Source organism: Armigeres subalbatus, chromosome 2 (genome assembly GCF_024139115.2).
Source record: "Armigeres subalbatus isolate Guangzhou_Male chromosome 2, GZ_Asu_2, whole genome shotgun sequence".
In the NCBI taxonomy this organism is placed as follows: Eukaryota; Metazoa; Arthropoda; class Insecta; order Diptera; family Culicidae; genus Armigeres; species Armigeres subalbatus.
The window spans coordinates 163,956,997-163,983,540 of NC_085140.1; the positions used below are offsets into that span (position 1 = coordinate 163,956,997).

General features: G+C 37.5%; 1 protein-coding gene across 2 annotated transcripts; it reads left to right on the plus strand.

Annotated features, from left to right (window-relative positions):
* Positions 1-409: 409 nt before the first annotated feature.
* LOC134215419 (uncharacterized) lies at positions 410-25,622 on the plus strand. 2 transcript variants are annotated; one of them, XM_062694617.1, is made up of 2 exons: positions 410-835; positions 25,037-25,622. In XM_062694617.1, the coding sequence occupies exons 1-2, from the start codon at positions 553-555 to the stop codon at positions 25,129-25,131; spliced, it is 378 nt and encodes a 125-aa protein (XP_062550601.1). In that variant the 5' UTR covers positions 410-552; the 3' UTR covers positions 25,132-25,622. The 2 variants fall into 2 exon arrangements, with proteins under 2 accessions (XP_062550601.1, XP_062550600.1); XM_062694616.1 differs by lacking the exon at positions 410-835 and adding an exon at positions 16,368-16,979.
* The last annotated feature ends 922 nt before the right edge of the window (positions 25,623-26,544 follow it).

The window sequence follows — 26,544 nt, forward strand, 5'->3', positions numbered from 1 at the left end:
AATAAACTAACATAAAACATCTAATTTAGTTCGCGGCTTCTAACAATAAAGAGCAACTGAAAAATATGAAGGGGACAAAAGGCCCAAAAAATGCACGATTTTTTTTTATGGTCTGGGGGGTTTTTGATTTGAATCGTACAGTGTTTTGAAAATTAAAATTTGTCTCTTCATTGCTGTTGATAAGCTGAAACATCCCTACAAGAGAACGACAAAAAAAAGTATACTAGAAGATTGATTAATTAGTGACTGCAAGCAGCACTCAAGTGCACCACGTTATATACCTACCAGAAATAAGCATATTTTGAATAAGAAAAACCGACACGTTCGATTGATAAGAATGCTATAAAGGTAGATACTTCTTATCGCTTCCAATATGTTACCTATACAATACTTGTTCGGTTTCTTCTGTTCGTATTTTGGATCAGTTTATTGTTGTTCATAGCCGGGTGCGACGCGTAAAATTCGAAACGTAGACGTGGTCCTCCAACGTGTCCGTGGAGATAACAAACAAATTTGAAACCGGCCAACGTTGCACACTGAGGCGCACGCACAATGGATAACGTGATCGAAGATGTCATCTCGGAACCATCGGCTGGTGATGCTGGCCAGGATGCACCAAAACTACCCCCATTCGGAGGCGCAGGCAACTTTAAATTGCCTAGCATCGACGAATTTATCAAGATGCTAGAGGGCATGGACAATCTATCCGATGAAGACAAAGAGCAGCTAAAACGAGACGTTCTGAAGGGCTCGATGACTAATCGCAAAGTGGAAGCCGGTGTTTCGGACTACTTGGTGTTTCTAGTCATGGTGTTGCTTATTGCATCGGTCTTCGGTAAGAACTTGTATGTTTGTGAGAAAACAGAAAAGATACGAACTGAGCCTTGTTAAGTCCAACTAACCTCCCAAGACACCTATGACAGATTTTTTTATATCTTTTTAAAAAGGTGTTCACTTAAGTGAACTAAAGTAACTAAAGATTGCAACGATTTTTGTCTAAAATTGCAAAAAAAAAATTGCAGAATCATTTTCAAAATTTTATTTTGAATCCTCTGAGTGCCTTCTTTCTGGTATTGCAGCAACTAGTCCATATTGGCACTACATACATCATGGCTGGTCTAAAAATGTGTTCTTAAGACAAAGTTTTAATTTCCTGTTTATAAGTGACACTTAATATATTTGTTACATTTGGCATGAATGCCTTCAATGTGATTTTTAAAAGTTAATTTTTGATCTAACAAAAGTCCTAAATATTTAGCTTTGCTAGACCAATTACACAGGATTCTGTTTTTAAATTGTAATTCCATTCATAGTGACAACTAGAAGGTTTCAAATAAGAAGCTCTCACCTTTTGTGGAAAAATAATAGGCTGAGTTTTGCAAGCATTCGGGGAAATTTTCCATTATTGCAATTAAGTGGAGAAAATATTCAAACATTTTTGCAATCTATCCAGTATTTTGCGCTCGGTAATGGCGGCGCACAGTGTGATTAATTTCGAAAAAGACGGTCAAAAATGTTAGAAGTGACTAAAAATGCCTAGCAGGCCACACATTAGGATATTTCATTGAATACATGGTTCATCTTCTCGGCATTACATTCCAAAGTGGGACTCACCGTCTAGTAAAGGTTGGGCACCAGTCGTCGCAAGCACGCTATAGTTCTCAAAGATAACGTGCTTGCACCCAGTGGTGCGCCATCAACTATCAATGGCTGGCGATGCCTGTGAAGAATTCTATGAGCAGTTCGACAGATATTAACTGCTAGTTTTAATTACAAATTTCAGTCGCCTCACTGCAATGCTAATAAAACATGTATTCTATTATTGAAAATTGTAAATATATGGAATGGGTTTTGTTTCGTTGCTAATCAACGTACAGCCGTAGAGCCGTAAATCGTGACTTGATATTACAGTTCATGTGAAAAAATCATGATTATTTTTACAGAATGAGTTTGGAAAATTAGAGGTAAGGAATTAAACAAAATCCTCTCCAAAAAGTATCCATTGCGACTAGACATGACATGACATGACTTGATAATATGTTCTACTTTTTTTTATCAATATTTTAAAAATTTCAGAGCGCATGAGTTAGAACTCATGATCACCAGTGATTTCCTTAACAAAAGTACGTTTGAGACGAGAACGAATAGTGCTAGACAATTCTCAGCTGATGTCGAACCATTGCATAGCAGCAAATTATAAGAAGAAAGAGAGGTTAAAACATATTGTGCGTTGCTGTACTGCACTATTAGGGCGAAAGGACCACCGTCAGTAAAACCGAAAAAACTAAGCGAGCGGAGGGTGGCGGAACCTAATATCTGCAGGATTGGATTCCTCAGAAAAAAAATGAAGCTTGAGTGTAAATTTCATTGATGGGTAGCGATGGGTACTCTTTTGAATTTTACAACGAATATACTGCCGCTAACCGCAAGTCGAGCACATCTGTATATAGGCTTCCATATACAGATGCAGGGTTGTTACGACTACGCGGATTTCGCGAATTTCGTGGATTTCGCGATTTTCGCGGATTTGGCGCGGATTTACATAACGATTTTAAAGTTTCGCGCGGATTTGGCGCGGATTTAGTTTTAGGCGAAAATTTAATAAATAAACAGCTAGATCTAAGGACGTTTATTTGAAAATTAATTTAATGTCTATTTAGATGAACTTCATTTTCAATAGCAAATGTTTTTGAGAACTATTACCGTGACCTGCCCTAATTCCGCGCATCGCCTAATACCGTGGTTTTCATCAAAAATCAGAACCTGGCTATCATGGACATCGTATTATTTGGTGAAATGTGCAAACATATTATTTGTGAACATTTCACCAAATAATGTGATGTCCATGATAGCCAGGTTCTGACTTTTTATGAAAACCACGGTATTAGGCGATACACGGAATTAGGGCAGGTACTTATTGAAGTCTATTACCTATATTGTTTTCGGATATATCCAAGCTCATATTGAATGGCATGCCAGCATTCATTAAACAAATGTCATGAGGAGAGGGATGCCACTTGTTGTCAATTTTAATCCATTCTAAAATTGACAAATAGAACACATGTCTATTGAAGGGCATGAACATCCATTTCCATCTTGTCAATTTCTTCGTAGTTCCGAGATATTTGTCAGTTCCTGAATGATTATTCCTTTTACGATGAACCACATAGCACGATATATCATAATATTTTTCAGAAGTTTTTTATTGTTGGAACATTTTATATTGCTTCCATAGCATTCATCTATAACGAATAAGGGTTTATACAATATTTGGTCGGGGTTGTACCAGAACCGCCCGCACCCAGCGGCTTTTTCACTGACTTGTAAATCACTTCAGTATATGTTGAGGTCTCTAGAAAATACGAACCATATGCAAATAAAATGTTTGTCGTTGATACAGTTGTTGGTGGGCCTTTATTTTGTATGTTTTACTTTTACGAACTAAAAACCACGAAACACACTAAAAAATAATGATTTTAAAACACCTGCTGAATCGAAATCGAATCAAATAATCAAAGTCCGTACTTTATATGTTGCTATTTGCAATTTAAACACAGTCACTTTAAGTATTGCCTTAATCGTGGCAAATGGCATTAATGGCACTCGAAACTTCGCGTTTGCTGGCTTGTGATTTTATTTTTGTGAATTTAATTTCAAAGCCCACTTCCCATTTCAATGGCCAAAAAGCTTCTGGTCAAGTATATGAACAGGATGCGATAAATTATTTATAAATTAATGCCCTTAAACCCCTTCAATATATGGATATCACATGAGGTGGACTGATTTCGGTGATTTGCGGATTTTTGTCCCCTGCGGTATCCGACAAGATTTGTGACCAACAAAATCTGCTAAACGTAAACTTGAGCAGAAAAATGGTTGGCGCTTGATTCGATTCGGCTGAACCCCGGCCAATTGAAAACAAAAATGTTCCTTGATTTGATGACACAAGGATTTTATGAGAATTTCAATAAATGAATTTCCACAGCCCAAAGAGGATTTCTAAACCATTTAAAATTCGAAAAATTATAAAGAAACTTTTGGACGTATTTCCGTAGAAATTCTTGGAGCGGAATGATGCCCGAAGGAATTCACCAAAGAATGTCTGCAAAAATTTCCAAAGCGATTTACACAGAAATTCATGGAGAAATTCCTTGAAAGTATTCTCGGAAGAATTTTTGCATCAATTCCCAGAGAAAATTCCATAAGAATTCACATTGCGATTTTCTCAGAAATTCTAGTAACGATGACGAATTACTGCAGGAATTCTCTGAAGAATTTTACGCTCAAACTCGGAATCCGACTTGAAAATCATAGGAGCTTGAGTAAATATGATAGATTTTGTATTGTAAGGCCGATACAAATATTTGAAACCAATTATGTCTCCTCCCCTTGGACTTTTTTTGCCCAAAAATTATATTTTGAGGGAGCAACATAATAAAATTCGAATAGTTCTGAGAATGATTTTTTTTTTCATTTCAATATTTATTTTTTATTATCGCCCCCATTGATCTTTCGGTGACCAATAGGACATAATGTTAATCACATGCCGTGATGTTAATTAAATATTTGTAACGGCCTAATATTATGTTTCTTGATACGGTTACAAATAATTGTTTTACTGGAATTTTGTTTAAAAACCCAGATTAATCCACCTAGCGGTGATGATGCCTTTCTCGTGCATCGTAAAATGTACTGAAAAAATCACATAGAAAAGGTCAAAAAAGCACTTTAGGGGGATAGATCGCATATTTTCTATCATTTTGCATGTTTTTGCATTAATTACTATGCATTTCCACCATTCTTGAAAAAATATTTTTTTTCGATTTTGAATTTTTTTTCCAAGGGGGGAAAAAACAATGATTTTTCAATAATTCCGAAATGCAATGTCCGATCGGGCCAATTTTCAATAGCAAACAATGGGACCGCATTCCCCGTCGAATGCAACTTGTTGCGAGTTAATCGGGTAATGCTAAGTTCCAAAAAGTGTGTACAAAATTTGTACACATACACACACACACACATACATACATACACACAAACAGACATCACCTCAATTCGTCGAGCTGAGTCGATTGGTATATAACACTATGGGTCTCCGAGCCTTCTATCAAAAGTTTGGTTTTGGAGTGAAATTATAGCCTTTACGTATACTTAGTATACGAGAAAGGCAAAAACAAGTTGCATTGTGTAATTCCGTAAGCTCAAAGCAAGTTTTTCTTGTAATCAATAATAAAGTTGCATAACTGTTCAGAAGAATTGCGGTTTCGGCAGATTTTTTATTATTTTCCAATATTATTATCAATTAAGACCAAATCTGGCCTTGAAATTTGTTGTATATCAATGCATTAATATTCACCTCAGTACTTCTAGTGGTGGATAGGGCCAGGGTTGTACTAATAACTACGGTTTTCTTAATCCTTATAAAAGCGAACTTGAAGAGAAAACGTTCAGTAAATTGTGGTAACAAAAATTGACATTTTACATGTATTTGCTTAAAATTAGTTCTGGTTCGAGCGGGTTTGGCGCGAAATGGATTTCATGTCGCGCGGAAATGGCGCGGATTTGATTTTGGTCGGCGCGGATTTGGCGCGGAAAATATTCCAGGATCTCCGTAACAACCCTGCAGATGTGTTCGACTTGCGGTTAGCAACAGTATAGCAGATAGATAATACTATAGATAGTGGAATATATAGATGAGCGAAGATAAATCCTCTGTCTCCAAACGAACTGTCAAACGTGTCTCCAAACGAGCATGACGTCACGATTTCAATGGAAACGTTAAGGGCTGTGACGTCATATGCGCGTGTGCACGGGCAAAAAAATCGACTCAGCCATGCTTTCGCTCATCTATAGATTCTACTATCTATAGATAATACAATAATAATTTTATACATAATAAAGATGGAGTACTTTCAGCGCGATCAAAAATAATTTACGAACGTACATGTGTGGCTTTATTAGATTTAAGACTACACTTTGCAATGGTGCCGAATGTAATAGGTTTGGTTGATGTATACGTTATTGCCACCATATTGAAGCAGCAAGATAAATGTTACAAGATTCAACGAAATTGAAAATCGACAACATGCTCAACTTGTATTGACTGTAAACGTAAGATCCATCCGATTCAAATGACTCAAAACTGTACTAACATCATCGTCAAGTATCCAACTAATAATTCGTGACCCAAGTTTGTAATTTGGATCACTTTGAAAAAATGGTTTTTGACCGTCTTTTTTAAGATTGGCCCTTCTGTGCGGCGTGAGTTCCTCTGCATTTGACATTCAAGAGGTAGAAAACATTGGAACTCATCAAGTATGCCTTGATATAATTTAAAATATTAAAACTAAACTAAATGTCATCGTCCTTCTTTGTAGTACTCTTAAAAATTATGAATACTGGTCAATTCAATAAAATGTCTGCTCAACTATTTATTGCAGAAAGACTACACAAGCATAGACGCGGAAGCCTGACACGAAATCGACAGTTATTCGTCCATTAAAAGAACATTAATTAGGTAGTAATACTAGATAAAATATCAGATACACAATAAGAACTTATTTATTTTCTGAAAATAGCTGTGAAAAATAATTGACATTTGTTTATTGACACCAAAAATATTAATTAAATCATGGCAGACTTGATGAGTTCCAATGTTTTCTACCTCTTGAATGTCAAATTGAGGGGAACTCACGCCGCCATTATCGAGCGCAAAATACTGGATAGTATACTTTTGACTGAAAGGCCCGTGTCATCTGCGAACAAAGATTTTTGACACCCTGGTGGTAAAACAGGTTAGTCAGAAGTAAAATTATTATACAATATGGGCCCCAGTATGCTGCCTTGGGGAACACCAGCGTTTACTGGTAATCTATCAGATTTCGAATCCGATAGATTACCTGTAACCTGCAGTGAGCGATCTAATAAATAATTTTGGATCAGTTTAATAATGTACAGAGGAAAATTAAAATTCATCAATTTTACAATCAAACCTTTATGCCAAACCCTGTTAAATTCTTTCTCTATATCAAGAAGAGCATCTCCAGTCGAATATCCTTCAGATTTGTTGAGTCGAATTAAATTCTTGTTCTTAATAACTGATCAGTGATTAAATGCTCATGGCGAAAACCAAATTGCTCAACAGCAAAAATAGAATTGTCATTAATATGAACCATCATTCTATTTAAAATAATCTTTTCAAGCAGAAAGCAAACTGATTGGGCGATAACTAGAAGCCTAAGCTGGATTTTTTTCCGGCTTAAAACAACAACTTTGGCGTTTTCCATTTATTAGGGAAGTATGCCAATTGGAAACATTTGTTAAATAAATTAACCAAAACGAATGAAGAGCTCTCAGGAAGTTTTTTTTATGAATTTGGGCTTTCATATTGTTAAATTTTCTAGTAATAGATCTCACTTCATTCAAATTAGTTAGAAGGTTCAATAACAGTCTCTTGATTGAGAATGTCTTCGAAGCTCCGTGTAACCTGATCCTCAATCGGACTAGAGAGACCTAGACTAAAATTATGGGCACTCTCGAACTGCTGAGTAAGTTTTTGAGCTTTTTCGCCATTTATTAATAAAATTTTTGAGGTTTTTAAGAATTTTCGTTAATTTCTAAAAGGGCTTCGAACTGGGATCCAACTTCGAGACATCATTCTCAAAGTTGGTATTTCTCAGCATAGCGAAACGTTTTTAAATTTCATTTTGCAAATCTCGCCAAATAACTTTCAACGCGGGATCGCGAGTTCTTCGATGTACATTTTGTATAAATCAGCTCTATGGTAATTAAAAGTAGAGCTTATTGGATTGTTAATGATTTTTTGGAAGATTTCAGAGTAAAAGTCAGCATGAGTTACCAATAGGATTTCGACTGGAAGAAAAACAAGTTGGTCCATTTGGATATTAAATAGTATAATATCCCGCAGAACAATCTTCAAATAAAATTTTACCATTGGAATTGCTTTAAGCATTATTCCATGAACGGCGTTTGGCATTAAAGTCACCAATTTTGAAAAATTCGGATTTGTGCGAGTTATAATTTGGAGATCAGCTCTCAGCAAATACCTTTGCTGCCCAATGCACTGGAAAGGCAAGTAAGCAGCAATAAAAGAGAATTGTCCAAAATTTGTTTCAACAGAAACTCTCAAGGTTTCAAAAACTTTGGTTTCAAATGAAGAATGTAATTTACGTTTGATTCGTCTATTAATGACAATGGCGACTCCACCACAGCCGCTGTCAAGACGATCATTTCGGTGAATAAAATAATTTGGATCTATTTTGATAAAGAGTCCAGGTTTTAAATAGGTTTCAGTTATAATGACAATGTGCACATTATGAACTGATAGGAAGTTGAATAATTCATAATCTCTAGCAGTGATGGAGCTTCGGTATTGATGCGTGTTATACGTCGGATCCTAGGCAGATCATGCCGAGGTGGTGGTGGCCTGGCTGGCACTTGAAAAAGTTGTTCGAAGTGCTCGAACCAGCGTTTCAGCTGGTCAGTTGGGTCGGTCAATAACTGATCATTCGCGTCTTTCACATGCATCGTTGCATTCATCTTCGCCTCGCTTAAAGGTTGGTATCGTGTTCAAAAGAAATTTCTTTTTCTATCTCAATCACATGTTAAATTCTGTTCACTGAATCGGAAAAGTAAAGAATCGAAACAAAATTCTTGCAACAGTATCCACATGAAAAGAACAAAAAACAATATTGGCATTTGTAAGGTTCCCACGCAAAGTAATGGGAGCTGTCACTTTACTTTCGGAAAAATATTCTGCTCGATTATTCCGTAAGTAAAAGTGACAATTTGCTCCATGCAGATCAGTTGTCAAAATTCCTCTTGGTAATATTGAACAAAATTCCGTAACCTCTCTACTTTTTAAAGGCCAGTATCGACTTATTTTTATTTCTTTTGAAGTCGATACTGGCCTTAAGCGTCGTGAGATATCGTAGAAGAGGCGAATGTCACCGGTTTCTGCGGCTCTCTCTCCTTCGACTTTGAGACTTGAGCTCCTCTGGTTTTTGATCGCTCTATCGCGACTTTGGCTTCTCTTCGCTCCTCTATCTTCCTCCAGGTCACATCGGTGATCCATTGTTTTCTCTGGGTGCGCTTTTCTGCGGGTTCGCTCAGATTGTTCTCGCTGGTGGCGATGAAGGCATTCTTGATGGCGGTCCATTGGTCTTCCACGCTGCCACTTTCCGGAATATCTGCAGCACGCGACTCCAGTTCTTTAACGAAGGACCGTTTCACTTTGGCATCTTTCAGTCGGCGTGTGTTGAACCGTCGTTCAACTCTCTCATCCTGCCGACGAATCCGTGCAATGCGCAGGCGTATTTCTCCGATGAGGAGGTGATGATCAGCCGCGATATCGGCACTACGTTTATTCCGTACATCAAGAAGGCTCCGTTTCCATTTTCGGCTGATGCAGATGTAGTCGATTTGATTTTCTGTAGAGCCGTCACGGGAGACCCACGTGACCTTGTGAACCAGTCGATGAGGGAAGAGCGATCCCCCGATCACCATGTCGTTATTACCACAAAATTCTGCGAACAGCTTTCCGTTTTCGCTCATTTTTCCGAGACTATGGCGTCCCATAATGCGCTCATGGTTCGAGTTGTCGGACCCGATCTTCGCATTGAAGTCGCCCAAACAGATCTTGATATCACCCTTCAGAGTTCTATCTACGACGGCATTGAGTTGACTGTAGAAGTTCTCTTTGTCTTGCAGATCGGCAGCATCGGTTGGCGCATAACATTGGATTATAGTAAGGTTTTGGACCCGTGTTCTAAATCTGGCAACGATTATCCTTTCACTTATAGGTTCCCACGTCATAAGCGCAGAGTGTGCCTGAGCGCTTAGTAGGAAGCCAACTCCGCGATGTCGGGGAGCGTGTTCACCTCGTAAACCAGAGTATAGTAGAACTTGTCCCGACGGCGTTCTGTATGTGTGCTTTGAGCCTCACACGGTCGCTTTGATAGGGTTGCTTGGGTACACATGCAGCTTTTTATAGAAGTTCAACAGAGCCTACTGTCGAACCCCACCACATTCTAGGCAGACCCCACAGGACGCACCCTCTCACTTTAACTGATGTCAGAAGGACAACAGTGGCCAGGCTACACTACCAGCTAAGTAAGCAATTCTTAGCTGGCGGTCAATTGTCATCGGAAGACCCGTGGAAGCATGAGTATTGAAACTTGTGAGGACCAGAGCTATGTTAGGCGCTCCTTCCCGGTTGTCTACTCACCATTTCGTAGCCCACCTGAGTCGTCAGTACGACCGTAATTTTCGGTTGAAGAATGGGTATGAAAATTAGGGATCCTATATTAAGAGATGTGCGAATACTTTTCCAGACGATTTAGCAACGCTGTTACTTTCGTAAACAAACGCTGCCAGCACTTGCCGCCACAAAAAAAGTTGGAGCTCGAACATGACTTTGCATATAATGACATTTTCTGATTTCGTTATCTAACGTCCAACAGTGCATTATCACTAAAATAAAAGTGCAATACAAATAAACAAAGTACCATGCATAAACTAGACTACTTCAACTTGCCAATGTAAAACAAATTGTTTATTCGACAAAACTTTTCGTAAAATCTTTTTTATTACAATCGCAATACCTTTCAATCCGCAACAATAACAATGTTCATTTGGCTCAGATTCTGACAGCTCTCAATGCTCGATTGGCTCAAGATGGCCGCTTTCGCATATCTCTGAATGTAGGATCCCTAATGAAAATCATTCAATGTCAGTAAATTTTCAGAAACGAAATTTTGCCTGCCTGCAGCGATGCTTGCATAAGTCGACGAACTGTTCGTTACCCGGTGAGAGGTAGGAGCAAAATTTGTTCGTTGATTGTGGTGGGTATGAATTGCTCTTCCGACAAACGATTGCCGATTTTGAGCGTTTGAAATATGTTTACCCGGCGAATTGGATCCTATTAGAGTTCCCCATCATCAAAGAAAACTCGGCAACAGATACCACAATTGGCGGAATTCTTTGCTTCTTCGCATGAATCGAATCACCTGGGCTAGAGGTAGATTCGATTAGTCCAATTTCGTTATGAATCAATTCGAACTGATTGCTCAGTTTGATAGGAGAAGAATTATTTCCAATGTTAGAGTAAGAAGAAATATCTCTAGCTTCCTTCTATTTTTTCCGCGCTTTGGCAGGACGGTCTTGAAACTTGAAACCTTGTTTCTTAGAAGGAAATGAAGAATTCAGAGACTCACCCTTCCTCTAGTTTTTATTAATGCTCATTGCTGAGCGTGGAGACGTGACCTTCTGAGAGGTTTTTCCCAGAACGGTGTCCTTGCAGGACTACCACCGCTTGTCGGAATTTTTCCACCACAAACGAGTCCAACGTAAAACGAAGGCACGGGTCCAAGCAAAGATCGTAACGGGATCAGTAGGTTCAAATAACGCTGAGAAGCACTGTTGAAATTAAATTAGCTTCGGGTTGTATTGAAAACTTCCTTCAGCAAAGACAAAACAGAACCGCACAGCACAAAAGCACAATGCGGTCTGTTCAGATTTACTAGGGTGGGTGTACCAATTGTCGCCATACATAAGAACAACTATTTTTTGCGTTGCGTTCAACTAGGGATCCTATAGTAGGATCCCTACGTTCAACGATAGATTTTAGAATGAGTATAAACGGATGCGAAAAATAAGACCTTTCCACATATCACTGATGTTTAAAATTTTTCTCATTTAATTTTTAATTAACTTTTTCCAATTAAACGGCGAATACTGTCTTTGTGTGCCGATGATGGCCCTCCACAGCATTAAAAAAAATTTCAAAACACCGCATGAGATTGTCAGACAACCTCTTTCCGTCCAGATTCAACTCAAAATAAAACCGCTCCATCACTTCCATGAGCCGTCTAAAAGCATTTCATACGACTTTTATAAGGCCAATTTCAACTAGATGAATGCCTCTCATGCTCAAGTTGACTAGGACGCGGTACTTCGATACTTCGACGTATTCCTAGCTGCTTCGACCATGTCAACATACTACTGTACACTATCGACCAGTTTGTTCCCGTGAGACCAGCCTAATATAATGCTCATCTTGAAAGTCTAAAAAGTGTGAAGCATGACATGCGGCCCTCAGCAACAGCTAGCAGTAGATGCAGAATTATTATAATGCTAGAACTCTAGAAGTGCTTTTATCCCAAGCAGCTATTGTGATCAACATGATTCAACCAATAGAAGCATAAGTACTAGAACGCTAGTGGCGCTGTAGTAGGCATTTAAATTATTTAGCCAAATTATGCTTTAACAAGCTTCAATTGGCCATAATTTATGCATCATGTTGTAGTGCATGTTTGGTTTCATCAACAACATGGGTTTGACACTTGTAGTCGGTACTTTGGTTGCCAGGTCGAAGTAACCTAGATGTTGGTCACGCGAACAGGAACGACATTTTAGCAATCCGGCGGCTGTTAGGCCACATTGAGAGTTGACGTAAAATCAATGTCAACTTCTCTCCACGAACAGCCTAGATAGCCGTGTGGTGTCGGCAGCTGGTTATCTGGCTAAGAATAAAATTACGGATTGCCTGTTCCAGTGGTAAAAGTCCACCATACAGGTGACCCCTAATTCTCGATGTGGTGCGGCTTTATGCTTACCGTGCCTACGAATGAATGGTTAGGGGGGTCTAATAAGAACCTAACCGCAAACGGAGCCTGTGAAGCACCAGAGCCCCCTTCACAGTATTTTAGCCCTCGCTGCGCTAACCGGAGCTATGGCGTAGTTGACTTTTTACTTCTCCGAGATAATCGGCTACTCTTATTCAACCTCATCGTGAGGTTAAATAAGAGTGGGTTTATGAATATGTGTTTTAATTAGTTTTCAACAAATTGTCACCTATATGGATTCGCGTTATGCGTTTTTCACAGTGTACTCTGTGTCTCGTCTTTGACGTTCAGCTTTGGCTACTCTTGTTCAATCTCAACGTGAGTGTGGGGTTATGAATATGTGTTTTACTTAGTTTTTCAACAAACTTCCACCTATATGGATTCGCATTATGCATTTTTTTTACAATGTACTTTGTGTTTGTCACCTATATGGATTCGTATTATGCGCTTTTCGCAGTGTACTCTGTGTTTCGTCTTTGACGTTCGGCTTCAGCTACTCTTGTTTAATCTCAACTTGAGGTTGAATAAGGGTGGGGCTATGAATATGTTTTTTTCCTTAGTTTTTCAACAAATTTTGACCTATATGGATTCGCATTATGCGTTTTTTTTACAATGTACTTTGTGTTTGTCACCTACATATAAGGATTCGTATTATGCGTTTTTCAAAGCGTAATCTGTGTTTCGTCTTTGATGTTTGGCTTCAGCTACTCTTGTTTAATCTCAACTTGAGGTTGAATAAGGGTGGGGTTATGAAAATGTTTTTTTACTTAGTTTTTTTCAACAAATTGTCACCTATATGGATTCGTATTATGCGTTTTTTTACAATGTACTTTGTGTATGTTACCTTTATGGATTCGCATTATGCGTTTTTCACAGTGTACTCTGTGTCTAGTCCTTGACGTTCGGCTTCGGCTACTCTTGTTCAATCTCAACGTGAGCTTAAATAAGAGTGGGGTTATGGATATGTGTTTTACTTAGTTTTCAACAAATTGTCACCTATATAGATTCGCATTATGCGTTTTTTACAATGTACTTTGTTTATGTTACCTATATGGATTCGCATTATGCGTTTTTCACAGTGCACTCTGTGTTTCGTCTTTGACGTTTGTCCATTGTTACGTCCTCTGTTTTTTTGTGACACCTCTCTTTAGTCCCTAGCTGAATGCATGTGAGTCTACATAATTGGCTTTCCTATGAATGGTTCCATTCTCCTTTCCAACTTCACTTCCTCTTCCTTTCCCTTTTTCACTTCCTTCTCCGTCAGGTAAATGATGAGAAAGGCCAGTGAAGGCGATGGCACAAATCTCCCAAATTGAGGGGAACGTGCCTCCTGAGCCGACGTTCTGATACCTGATAGGGTAACCGTACCCTTAGTGGAGGTAGCACCAATAGTGGAGGTAGGGGGCCGTTCAAAAATTACGTCCAAGGTTTGAGGGGGGGAGGGGGTCAGAGTTTTGTGACAGTTTGTGACAGGGGGAGGGAGGGGGGTTCGTCTTATGTGACGTCCGTCCACAAGAAAAAAATACTGAAAGCATTTTAGAAACATTCAAACTGTTAGTAAGGGACATAACTCACTATGTTATTGTGAAAATAGTGTACGAAAAAGATAAACCACAGTAATCGCTAAAATATAAATGAGACATGTACGTACAGGGGGAGGGGGGGTCAATTATTTGTGACAGTTTGTGACAGGAGGGGGGGAGGGGGGGTGAAAATGCCGAAAAACGATGGACGTAATTTTTGAACGATCCCTAGTGGGGTTTAAATGAGATTTATCATATTTATACACTTTACGATGGTTTTAGTTGATGCGTCGTGCTTTAAATATCCTGTTAAATGCAACTTATCTTAAGATTTCGCTTGAAAAACTATTGAAAACAATGATTTTCCTTAACAAAATTGACTCCCTTGCACCTATAGTGGTGCAACTGTACCAATAGTGGCGAGTCTCATAAGAAACCAATGAATAGCACCACTATGGGAACCAAAATTAATTTTTACTGCCACTAAAGGAACAGTGTACCCATAGTGGTGCAAGCAATATTTGGTAATTGTTGATGTTAAATGGCATCAAACTCATTTTTGTTAGCAAATTTATTAGTTTATCTATTGGCTAAGATATTGAAGTTGTAAATTTTCCATAATTATCAATTTTTAAAAAATATTTTCTTTTGTGGATCTACTAATACCTCCACTATTGGTACCGTTACCCTACCTGTAGTGCCGGTACTTTGGTTGCCAGGTCGAAGTAACCTGTTGGTCACGCGAACAGGAACGACATTTTAGCAATCCTATACTTTTAAATCAACCATTCAATCATAGTAACTCAGATTTACTATAAAGAGTTTATTTGGTACCTTGAATGTCAAATTTATTGTTTTGGTTTGCTTGTTCTCGAGGACAAGGTCGTGGCAAATATGTAAACATCACGTGACACCTCTCATTGAAATTAAGACATTGTACTTCATTATCCGATCTAGTTTTTAGTTCAGAAGCATACATACATCGAACATATTCAAAACTTTATCATTCCATGTTTTGTTTTTTTTTATATATTTTGTCCCACAGCCCTTGATACACTGTGCTGGTTAGGGTGGATAGCATTCAAAAGGCTTTGATATACTCATCGCCATGCATGTATGTGCAATACAAGGTTTTATATTGAAAACTCTGATTAATCCGCCCAGCGGTGTTAATGCCTTTCCCGTACATGGGATGTATCAACAATATGAGTGCGTATTTTTTAGCGTGTTTGCGTTTTGAGAAATAATATCTTGACCTTAGCTCATGAGCCCACAGTCCGATTTGGCAAATGTTCAGTAGCAAACAATGGGACCGGATTCCTCGTCGGATGGAACCTATTGCGAGTAAATCGGCCAATGATAAGTTTTAAAAAGTGTGTCTACAAAATTCTCTACACATACACACGCACACACATAAGGACATCACATCTGTTTATCGAACTGAGTTTTTTGGTATATACCCCAGGTTGAGAACCGCTACCCTATATGTTCTAAACCACGCACTGTTATTTCTAAAGGACTTGGGTTAAGGTTTAGACCCACCTATACTGCCGTGAATTGCATATCTGTCCCATCGTTGCTGGGTTTCCTATTCATATGGGACAAATATGCGATTCACGGCAGTATAGCTCTCGCTACCCAGGAAGCTGTTCTCTCCCATGACTTTCCATAGTTCTATGCGGTCTATCTTCCTTGAAATCGAACTCAAGAATACTTTATTAGAATTCGATTCTGAAACTAATCCACATCCCTTTGCTTCTAACCTCTAAGTTTTTGGGACATCCTCATCATATTCAAAAGACGCTGAATTAAATTAATTTGATTTTAATTCGCGAATCGGACCAAAGCCTAAAAATATGTACAGTCGCTCAGAAAAACCTATTTTCCATATGGATTGAAACCCATCATTCTTATCTTGAGTGGAGTTTCCTTATCATATTACCCACGTTGGCGAATCAACACACAAACCGTTTCAAGATCTAATCGAAGCGCTATAGATAAGTAGCTACACATGTACCAAGGTAGGTGCAAACCAACCTATGCTCAAGTGTTAATCCATTTCCATCGTATTCCTCATCGGTAATTGATGAAAGCATGCAATCCACCACGTCACCTACCATGCTGTATACAACCGGAGTTATCGCACCGAGAGAGGTCGATTGATTTGACTAAAAGACGCTTTCAGTATCAATTTTGATATCGCGGTTTATTCAAGCCGCAAGTTTGTTCAGCCTTTAACGGGCGACACGCACGCTAATTGAGTGAATTCCAAAAAGCAATTGTTTTTTATAGAATTTTCACACGCCGAAGGTGTGCACACGACGGCCGTTGAGGCATTGGATCGCCAACTGCTACAGCAACTACACAGTCGTTTATAAACCTACGATAAGTGCAGTCCGAATTAGCACCTCTTAATTATTTGTATTGATTTAATAATTGGTCAAAATGAATAATGGTGACGTAGAGGAAAACCCCTTCGTACATGCTCTGCAGTCAGAAGCTTTAAACGAACTTCTCAAAGACAGGAGCAAACGGGAGATGGCAGTACAGTTGGTGGACAATTTGAAAAGATTGTCCGGCATGTTCGACAAGCTGTCCGATCAGGAGAAGCAACAGTTCACTATGGAGTTCAAAAGTCAATTCATTACTCAGCTGGAAGGATTGTCGGAAATGGTAAAAGAACAGAAGTTAACCCATCAAAACTCCGAAAGTATGAGAACGATTCCCGTTTTCGGATCCAGCGAGATTTTAAACGAACAACTAGACTTGTATCTGATGATCGCGTTTGGGTTGTTGGTATTATTGTGTGTGGGTGAGTTGACAAAAAGTGCTAATTGGCAGCAAGTTTATGGTTCAAGCAATTGTGGTATTACTGATTAAAGCCTGTCCAGGTTAAATTTCGGACACTGAGACAATGTCCAACTGATATGTAGCCATTTTATCTCTTTGGACAAGAAGGAAAACCCGCTGAAATAATAACATAAAGCGGAGAGATTCAACTGTCGTGTAAATTGATCTCCTCAGTGGTTTGTGAAAATTTTAAAAAATCGCATTGGATGATGGGTGTCCGAAATTTAACGTGGACAGGCTTTATATTGTTGAAAATAATATCATACTGATAAAAACGTTGTATTGAAACTACGGATCAAAAAGCGGTTATTGCTTCTGGGTTTGAGCTCATGTTTCTCTCGAGGTTATGAGTTTCATCCACTAAATCTTTGAACAAATCACGAAAAATAAAAATAAATGGGAATTATCCACCTAGGGTGATAGTGTCTGTAAATCAAGCTCATGTTGGGTTGGGGCTGAGTGTCTTTCTCGTGCATTAGAAAATGTTGTGGAAGTATGTATAAAATGCGCCGGTTGGGTAAAATGCGCCGCCACCTTTTCTTGGTTTATACCCCAAATTTTATCTTAAAATGAAGATAATGTCAAAAAACATTTGTAAGCCGTTAAACTAAGAAAACTCAGTTAAAAACTCTGTATTAAAATTTTTAAAAATAAAATATTTTGGCTCAGTCCAACGCAATTTTGGCGTTTATGTCCTCCATGCTTTTTCTTTAGATACAAAAAATATTTTCTCCTTATTACAATTAGTGTGAGACATTGACTATCTCAAATGATAGAGTTAACACTAATCTTATGCAGAAGAGTTTGAACATTTTGGTGAAAAATATTGGAATATTTTGATTATCCTTTTTGGGTGGCGCATATTGCCCAGCATCGTTCATTTTGGATTCAAATTCTCAATTTTGGAATAAAATCGTTTTGTTGCAATATTGATGGCTTTACATGGAAATTTTTGGACCATGTAATGACTGATGTGTTAGATTATAGATAAACACTTCGAAAATATATGTTTTCGGAGGAAATCACCAATAAATTATATATATTGCATATTGACCGCATCTTCCCTAATATGTAAATCAAATTAGATAGGTTGCAATAGTACTTTAGGGCGATAGATCCCATATTTTTTAATACTTCACATTTGAATCATTCGTTTGAGAAACTGCATATATCCATTCACACAATTCCGAGAAAACAAAATATTGTTTTTAATTTAAACAAATTGGCACCGAATCTTCCGATTTCTTCGATACAGATCAATAGTTTTAGGTAGAACTTAAAAATAGCAAGCTGTACTCCATAAATTGCTTTTCAAAGTGCGTGTGTACATGTACTATGTAGTTTCTCAAACAAACGAAATAAAAATCGTACATTTCCGAAGACATTTTGTTTCGTATTTTTTGAGAATACGTATTTTTACGAGGATTCAGAATATATAAAATCTCATTTTGGCCAAAACTGTCACATATGCACTTTCTCAAACAAACGTTTCATTTGTTTGCGTTAATTTATGTACATATAGACTGTTCCAGAGGTGTTTAGAGGTGTCAAAAAATATGGGTTCTTTCGGAAAGTTGATCTTAAATAAAATAAAGAATCGATTGAACAAATATTTTTTTTTGACGGGAAGGGTCAATGGTCTTGAATGTTGGCTAATTGAAATTTGAATGTAACTCCCCACCGCGACACGGCATAAGTGCGTGTCACCAAGCGCACAGTGGACTGCATTTTCGGTATAGCCACTCATGCCTCAGCGAACGACAGTCGTTGTTGAATGGTGTTGGGGTCTGTTCACAAATTACGTAACGCTTTTGGGGGGAGGGGGAGGTCCAACTTGCGTTATACTTTGTTATACCAAAAGGTGGGGGAGGGGGTGGGTACTACCAAATGTTACGCATAACGCGAATAAATATTTATTTTGAATGCTTTTTAATCACTGATTGAAGTATTATTGCTGACATGTCTTGATCAAGACGATGAATACGCATCAACCTATCCTCTTCACTATCATACTAGCCATCATTGTCCCAGTATTTGTAGTTTTTTAGTTTTTATCTCACAGCAGGTTATTTTAGTGTATTTTTTGCCTTTCTTGTACAAACTATTTATTTATTCTAAAAGGGAGATCCAAGCAAGTTATGAAATAAAAAGGACGCGAAAAAAATCTGACGTTTTTTCTGCCGCTTGTTGCTAATCACCCAAATGTAAAAAAATCTGAGTAGAAGTGTAATGATTAAGGTTTTAAGAAAAGAGTGAATAAACATTGTTTACATATGATAATATATAAAATTTACGGTGAATAGTGAAAAACGTAAAACAAGTTCGCCATTTTGTGCCCGGTTCGCGATTGTGACGATTGTGCTCATGCTGTTGAAGATTCATGGAAACTCCGGTGAGATCCACCCTTATTTAATATCTTTATATTTTAAAGGATTGACAAGATTTGATTTCAATCCTTATTTGTTAACATAAACAGAAAATCCTTTAATATAATTGAGTATTAGACATCGGATTACGATTGGTTTGAATAAAAGTTTGATTGAGAGGGGTGTACGTGGAGTCCACATGTGTTGTATTGCCGTGGATCGCATATCTGTCCCATCTTTGCTGGGTTTCCTATTCATATGGGACAGATATGCGATTCTAGTGTATCTAGTGTGTATATATGTGGCAGTGTATCTATGTGAATCAGGTATTTATGTGAACCGATTATGGAAAAATGGAATTCTATTAATGACTAGCTGTATGTACCCGGCCTTGCTCGGAGTTGCCAGTTTAATTCGCAGTTTTTTTCACCATCGGAATTGGAATAGGTCAAAAGGATAATTGTGTTTTCTTATTGATATTTCATCATTTGATTAAAAGAAGGTAGATTACATTTGAAAACATTGACTGATTTTGAAAATGGGATCAAACCCAAAATCGCTTTATTCCGGGCAAACGTCTATTTCTAAAGAAGGAAAAACATACACCGATGCCTTATTCCGGAAAAACGTCTATTTTTAAAGAAATGATCACATTTACCGTCCAGAAGGAAACACTTTAATCATTGCTTTTCTCTGGGCAAACCATGATTTCGATGAAGTGTTGAGTTGATCGATCCCTGTCATCTTCGCCTTCTTAAGAAAAAGAATGTTTGTTCCAAATTTGGTTGAAATCGGGCAAGGCAGAAGTTATGCTGGAACATTGGATCATTGCATACCTTGCTTTTATTTATTAATCTTGAATCATTATCATATAATTATCATACCTTTTAAAATTTGGAATAAAGGTTACTCGATTATGGATCACTATGCAATTTGATCATTCATAATCATCAATCATTAATCATATCGATCGTTAATCATTAACCATACACATAGTGTGTCAACATTTAATCACGATCGGTAATCGTTAATCATAATCCAACGGTTTTTCATTATTCATAATCGTTAATTATTGTCAAAATGAATTTAATCATTAATCATTATCAGTCATCATTTTCAAAAATTATAATTCATTAATCATAATCTTTAATCATAGAGTTGAATGATTTAATCATTTAATCTGCTTAGAATTGGTCCTGGGGGTCAGGAGTTACACTGAATTGCCCGTTTTCTAAAGACAACCGCTTTCCCTTTACCCTTCCTCTTTTCTCAACGGCCATTTCACCCCCTTTGTTATCTTCTCCTAGGGATAGAAAATGTGTGTACCAAATTTGGTTGAAATCGGTACAGGGGTTCAGCAGTTACACTAAATTGCCCGTTTTCTGAACAATACCCTCCCTTCAGACCCCTACCCCTTATCCAAATTTCCCTCCCGTACGATCGGCTCCTCATAGTGAATATGTGTACAAAATTTGATTGAAATCGGTCCTGGGGTTGGGAGTTACACTGAGTTGCTCGTTTTCCAAAGACAACACCTCCCCTATACCCTCCCTTTTTCCAATGACCATCCCATCCCCTTTGTTATCTTTTCCTTATGATGTAGAATGTATTGTACCAAATTTGGTTGAAATCGGTACAGGGGTTCATGATTTACTTTGAATTGCCCGTTTTCTGAACAAAACCCCTCCCTCCAGACCCCCCCCTTTCCCAAATCCCCTCCCATATGATTACCTCCTCGTAGTGAATATGTGTACAAAATTTGGTTGAAATCGGTCCTGGGAGTTGAAAGTTACACAGAATTGTTCGTTTTCTGAACAAAACCCTCCCACCACCCTCCCCTTTTCTACATGACCATCCCACCCCTTTGTTAACTTCCCCTGAGGATAGAGAATGTCTGTACCAAATTTGGTTGAAATCGGCCAAGTGGTTCAGAAGTAGTTAGCGAACATACATACATAGATTGGTTTTTATATATATAGATTATGCGCATGACATTAACATTTTTTTTTAATTTGCTGATTTGTTCCCTATTTTATATTTTATCTTGTTGTTTTTAACGCTAGGAATTAGGGGTAAATTTTATAATCTTTGGAACTAAAGAAGGATTCCATATAGTTTCATTTCAAGCTCTGTCGTAGAATTTGAATTCCTAAAACAAAGGGGTGCCATGAGACTTCGCGGTTGTGGCATCATTTAGATACGACAAAAAATATTTTCTATTCATTCATTATTTTAATTTGTTTCACATGTTGATTTAATCTTGTATCTATATTTATCATCATTATGTCCTATATTTTCAATACATATACACATTAATTTTCAATCAACTAATTATATTCATTTAATACACATAATAATTATGTTCATTCAATTCATTATATTAATTAAACGAATGCACGGACTAGAACGAAAATAAATATTATCCTAAATCAATAACTCTTTCAATAGAAGGACACCGCAAGATTGAATGTCCTTACGAAACAGAAAATAGAAGCCATGCTTATTCTTCATATTTTTATTATTATTTTGAATATTCATATATAATATTTATATTATATTATTATTTATTTTTAAACCCTTTTGTTATTTAATTGACAGCATCCGATCTTGATCTAAGGAAATAATAGTTTCGGCGGTAATTTGATTTTTTCTTTTATACAATACAAATAGATGCAATTTATTTATATTGTTCATAATTACATCGTTTATACTGGCAACTGAAAATGTATATATCAATTGGGGGTGTATTAAAGCTGCATTCGGAAGACGTTGGCAACATCCGTGTAGATGGATACTTTACTTCAAAGTTGTAATGAATTTGCCATTTCTTTGAGGATTTAGTGCATCTTATAAAATCTTGTATTATATCATATGCAAATTATTATTTTTTATCATATTATATTAAAACGTAGGTTGGATGAAGAAGATCCGTGATCCAACAAATACAAAAATAAATAAACTCTAGTATAAAGCATATTTTTATTTGACCCTACATGACTAAAACATTTGAGTATTTCAGCATTCCATGGAACTCCTACTTTTACAAGGCGATCTTCACATTATTTTTGTAGGGGGAATGACGGCTTTGGCAGGTTTTGTTCTATTGTTGGCAGGGGGGTTTTTTATGACTGATTTTGCTCAAATTTGGCCTGAACATTCTTTGCATATCAAAGAATATTGTGGCCAAATTTCATAAAATTCGGTCGTCAAAGGCCCCCCTGCCAATGGTAAACGGAACCTGCCGAAGGCCGTCTGTTCCCCTATATAATTGATGATTAATCCGCGAAAGTGTAAATTTGTTTCTTGTCCACTCGTGATTCTCCGGTAAGCAGAACGATCGGTCGGTCGTCTAAATTTAGTTTTGCTTTGTGCGGAAAGCAAAACGATCGGCCAGTTACCGGAATTTTGTTCTGCATTGTGCGGGTGAGTTAATTAATTAAAAAGTGTAAATTTGTTTCTTGTCCAGCCGTGATTTTCCAGTAAGCAGAGCGATCGGCCGGTCGTTGAAATTTGGTTTTGCTTTGTGCGGAAAGCAAAACGATCGGCCGGTCACCGAAATTTTGCTCTGCCTTGTGCGGGTGAGTAAGTTAATCGGAAAATGAAAATTTAGTTCGCATCCAGTTATGTTTGTTTTAATTCAAGCTACACGCTATACACGGCAGACCGTTTACCAAAACGAATCTTGCCACACTTCCTTTCCCGTGGAAGTGCAGATGACTTGTCGGCTTCTATCAAAGCGAGTATCACGTCAACAATTTCCTACCTATTCCTCAATTGACCTGCATTCGGACACGGCCGGCGCTGGTATTGCTTATTTTTGGGTCTTCAGTTCTTACACATTGAAGATGATGTTAGTCCCAAACTTCATCTGTTGGTTCTCTGTGTAATTACAGCTGACCTGGCAATAACGGAGTAGCAACCGTGGGCGGTCAATCATGCTCATGCTCATGCTCATGCAAACTATTTATTTATTCTAAAAAACAGCGGTTAAACCTTCAAACCAAGCCAGAGTTCGTAAACAATTCAATTTAAAAATGATATGTCTTTATATCGTTATCGCATCAGTCATTACCGAAATCAAGCACATAGTGGGGCTGATATGCGTAAAAACACCAAGCGAATATTGTATTTCTCGACAGAACAGCCTCGTCAAACTATTTGAAGGATCATGGTCGCAAATTCTGTTTTCGTTTCTAATAGCAGCATTCTTAATAACCTTGATTTTTTATCATGTGCCGTTTCTAATCTAACAGTATAAAAAAATACTAAACCTCACATGCTTTAGGGAAGAAAAAAAAATATACCTTTTAAATGTTCACAGTTACGCGTTATACGGGGGAGGGAGGGGGTGCCAAAAAAAGTTACTTTTTGTTACGAGGGGAGGGAGGGGGTCAAAAACTCGGATTTTTGCGTTACGTAATTTGTGAACAGACCCTTGCTATGTATTACCAAGAGAGTCATTCTTCTTCTACGTTGATCTGTTTCCTACAAAACGAAAGCAAGCATTCTTGGTTCTCCCTATAACGAATGCATTGTTATGTATCCGTTGTCGGAATGATGCAAAACAAATGCATAGTAGGGTGGTTGTACAAATAGTCGGCATAGTTAAGAACAATTATTTTTAAAAGTATGTATAAATAAAAGGCATGTGGATGGTGTTGATATTTCATGCGGAAGGTTTTCCTTCCTGCTTCTTAAAACAAATGTGAAAACCGCTTTTAAATTCGTGATAGTACCCAAAATTGCTTAATCCATATTAGGAACGCATGTACCAGTTGTGGCATTATTTTTTCATATATATTTTGGACTTTTGGTTATATTTTGCGTGTTTTTCGACTTAGCTTTCTTCAAATAAATAGTAATCATGTGTCTCTTTGGCCTCTTTCATAATCACATTTCTAACCACATTTATGTAACAAAATAAACAAAATATAGCCAAAAGTCCAAAATATGTTCAGATGTCCAAAATACCATCGTTACCCTAGTTGTCAAAAGGGTAAAAAATAGAATATAAATATCAAAATTAAAGTTAAAGAAAGTTTCAAACCATCTTGAAACTTAACGTTAACAAACTTTAACATTTTGTTCAACAAATTCCAAAATGGGGTATATTTCAAAAGTATTTGTATCGTCCTTACGGGTCGAACACATATTACGTAAGCACTTATGGTGGGAAGGGGTCTGTCGTTTTCTTACGCACCATATAAATAAAAAATCATTTGTATGAAACAAATCTTGCATGGGGGAGGGAGGTCGAAAATCCCAGAAAAAATGCTTACGTAATAATAAATATATTGAACCTGAGAAACATGCACGTTGAGAATGGATAGTTAATCCCAAGTTCTATTCGTTCGATTCTCTGTATTATTTTGCCAAGTTCTGGTCAATCATTTCTAAACCCTCCGCAGAATGCGATCTGCGTACTTAAGTAACATTTCAAGTTTTATAATGCTTCTTGAAGACCATAATTAACTCTACAAGAGTGTTATAAAACCAGTATAAAACCAAAATGTTACTAGGGAATGAACGCATCTGACTACTATTTTTTTGTATAACATCTGGGCATGGTCAAGATAAAATCTACTACATTAAATGAGCAAAGAAAATAACCTCCTTATTTCTAAACAATGCAATTCGTTATTTTCAATTTCAGTGTTCTTCGGCTATAAACTGTATCTATCACTGACCGAAAAGGAGCGTAAGCTCCAGGAGAAACAGAAAGCCAAGCAGAGCAAAAAGAAGAAATAAGAGAGTAGTCGGACGGTTCGCCACCATCGATAACATTACATTCCACAGGTGAAAGACTAGCTCTTAGTTCTGGTGAAAAGCTCGAGTTTTTCGCCCATCCCTCCCTCTACGAAGCGCAATCAAGTGAGACTTTATAGTACTATTTATAATACCTATTTTACAATAGTTGCTTTTGATTCAGTCTCTGCAATTATAAGTAAGCAGATCAGATCTAACTACATATGAGCGGTATTTAGATGAAATGAAACATTTCTTTTGTCTGTTACGTTTGGATATCTTTTGTCAGGAAGAAAAACTTTAAAAAAATATAAGTGACAATGTTAAAGAATTTTTTCAGATATGTTTTATATATACATATACAAAACGGTATATAACTTGGACGTCAATCAAATCAAATCAATAATGAAAACATCCGTAGATGATATTAGTTTTGCAAAGTGAGTTTAGCTTAAAATGATGAATGAAAAGAATAAACTATAATCTTAACAAAAGCATGCCGCTTTACTTCTTTGATCCGAAATTTCCATTTATTATAACATTTTACTAGATGTTTCTCGTAGGTACATAAACATCGATTATGTCGCTGCAAAACTTGATTTTTTCAGTATTTTCCACGAAAAAAAATGCGCAAAAATCGAAATTCAAAAATATTTTATCAATAAGAGAACCTTTTTTTCTGAAATGATTTCCATTTATGGTTTTACCAAAGTGTTATTCTAAACTTTCTATTTATTCCGACCATTGATAACATCCAGTTCAAACGCCCAGTGAGCTTATGGGACTTCAAAACCCCATCGAATCCTTCTCAACTATCATAACGCAGCTAACAGCAGTGTGTTTTTCTCATCGTCCCAATACACTCCCACCGAATTTTCTTTAGAATTGAACCGCGTACTCGTAGGGAGGTATAAATGGATCAGATCGGGTGCTAATTGGCAACTCCAGATCCAGTACATACTGGCAGGATACTGGGGTTCCACTAAGGGTGAAAAAGTTTCACAATGGTGAAACTAACAAACGAGACCCATCGGTGGACGGCGATTCTGCTTCGTGCTGGTGTAGGTAAAGGTACTACATGCATGTCAGCAAATAAAAGAGCTCGTTTACATTTATGCAATGACCTCCGCCTTTTCGGTCGCCAGTCTTAAACTGAACGAGGGACTGACTTTGCTCCCCCACTTCAAGGTTGTCAAAGCCAAGTGTATATTCGGAATCAATTTAATTGAGACCCTTTTCAAACCGAACAGAGCAAACAATAGGGCCACCCTGTACCATGACAGTTCTAAATATGCAATTGACTACTATGGGATCAACCTAACATGCCCAGCAAATCGAGAACTTGATAACACCCTGTCCCCAGTGTTCATAAACTACCGTTGTACAGCCTCCAGGCTTCTCAACACCCGCCAAGGC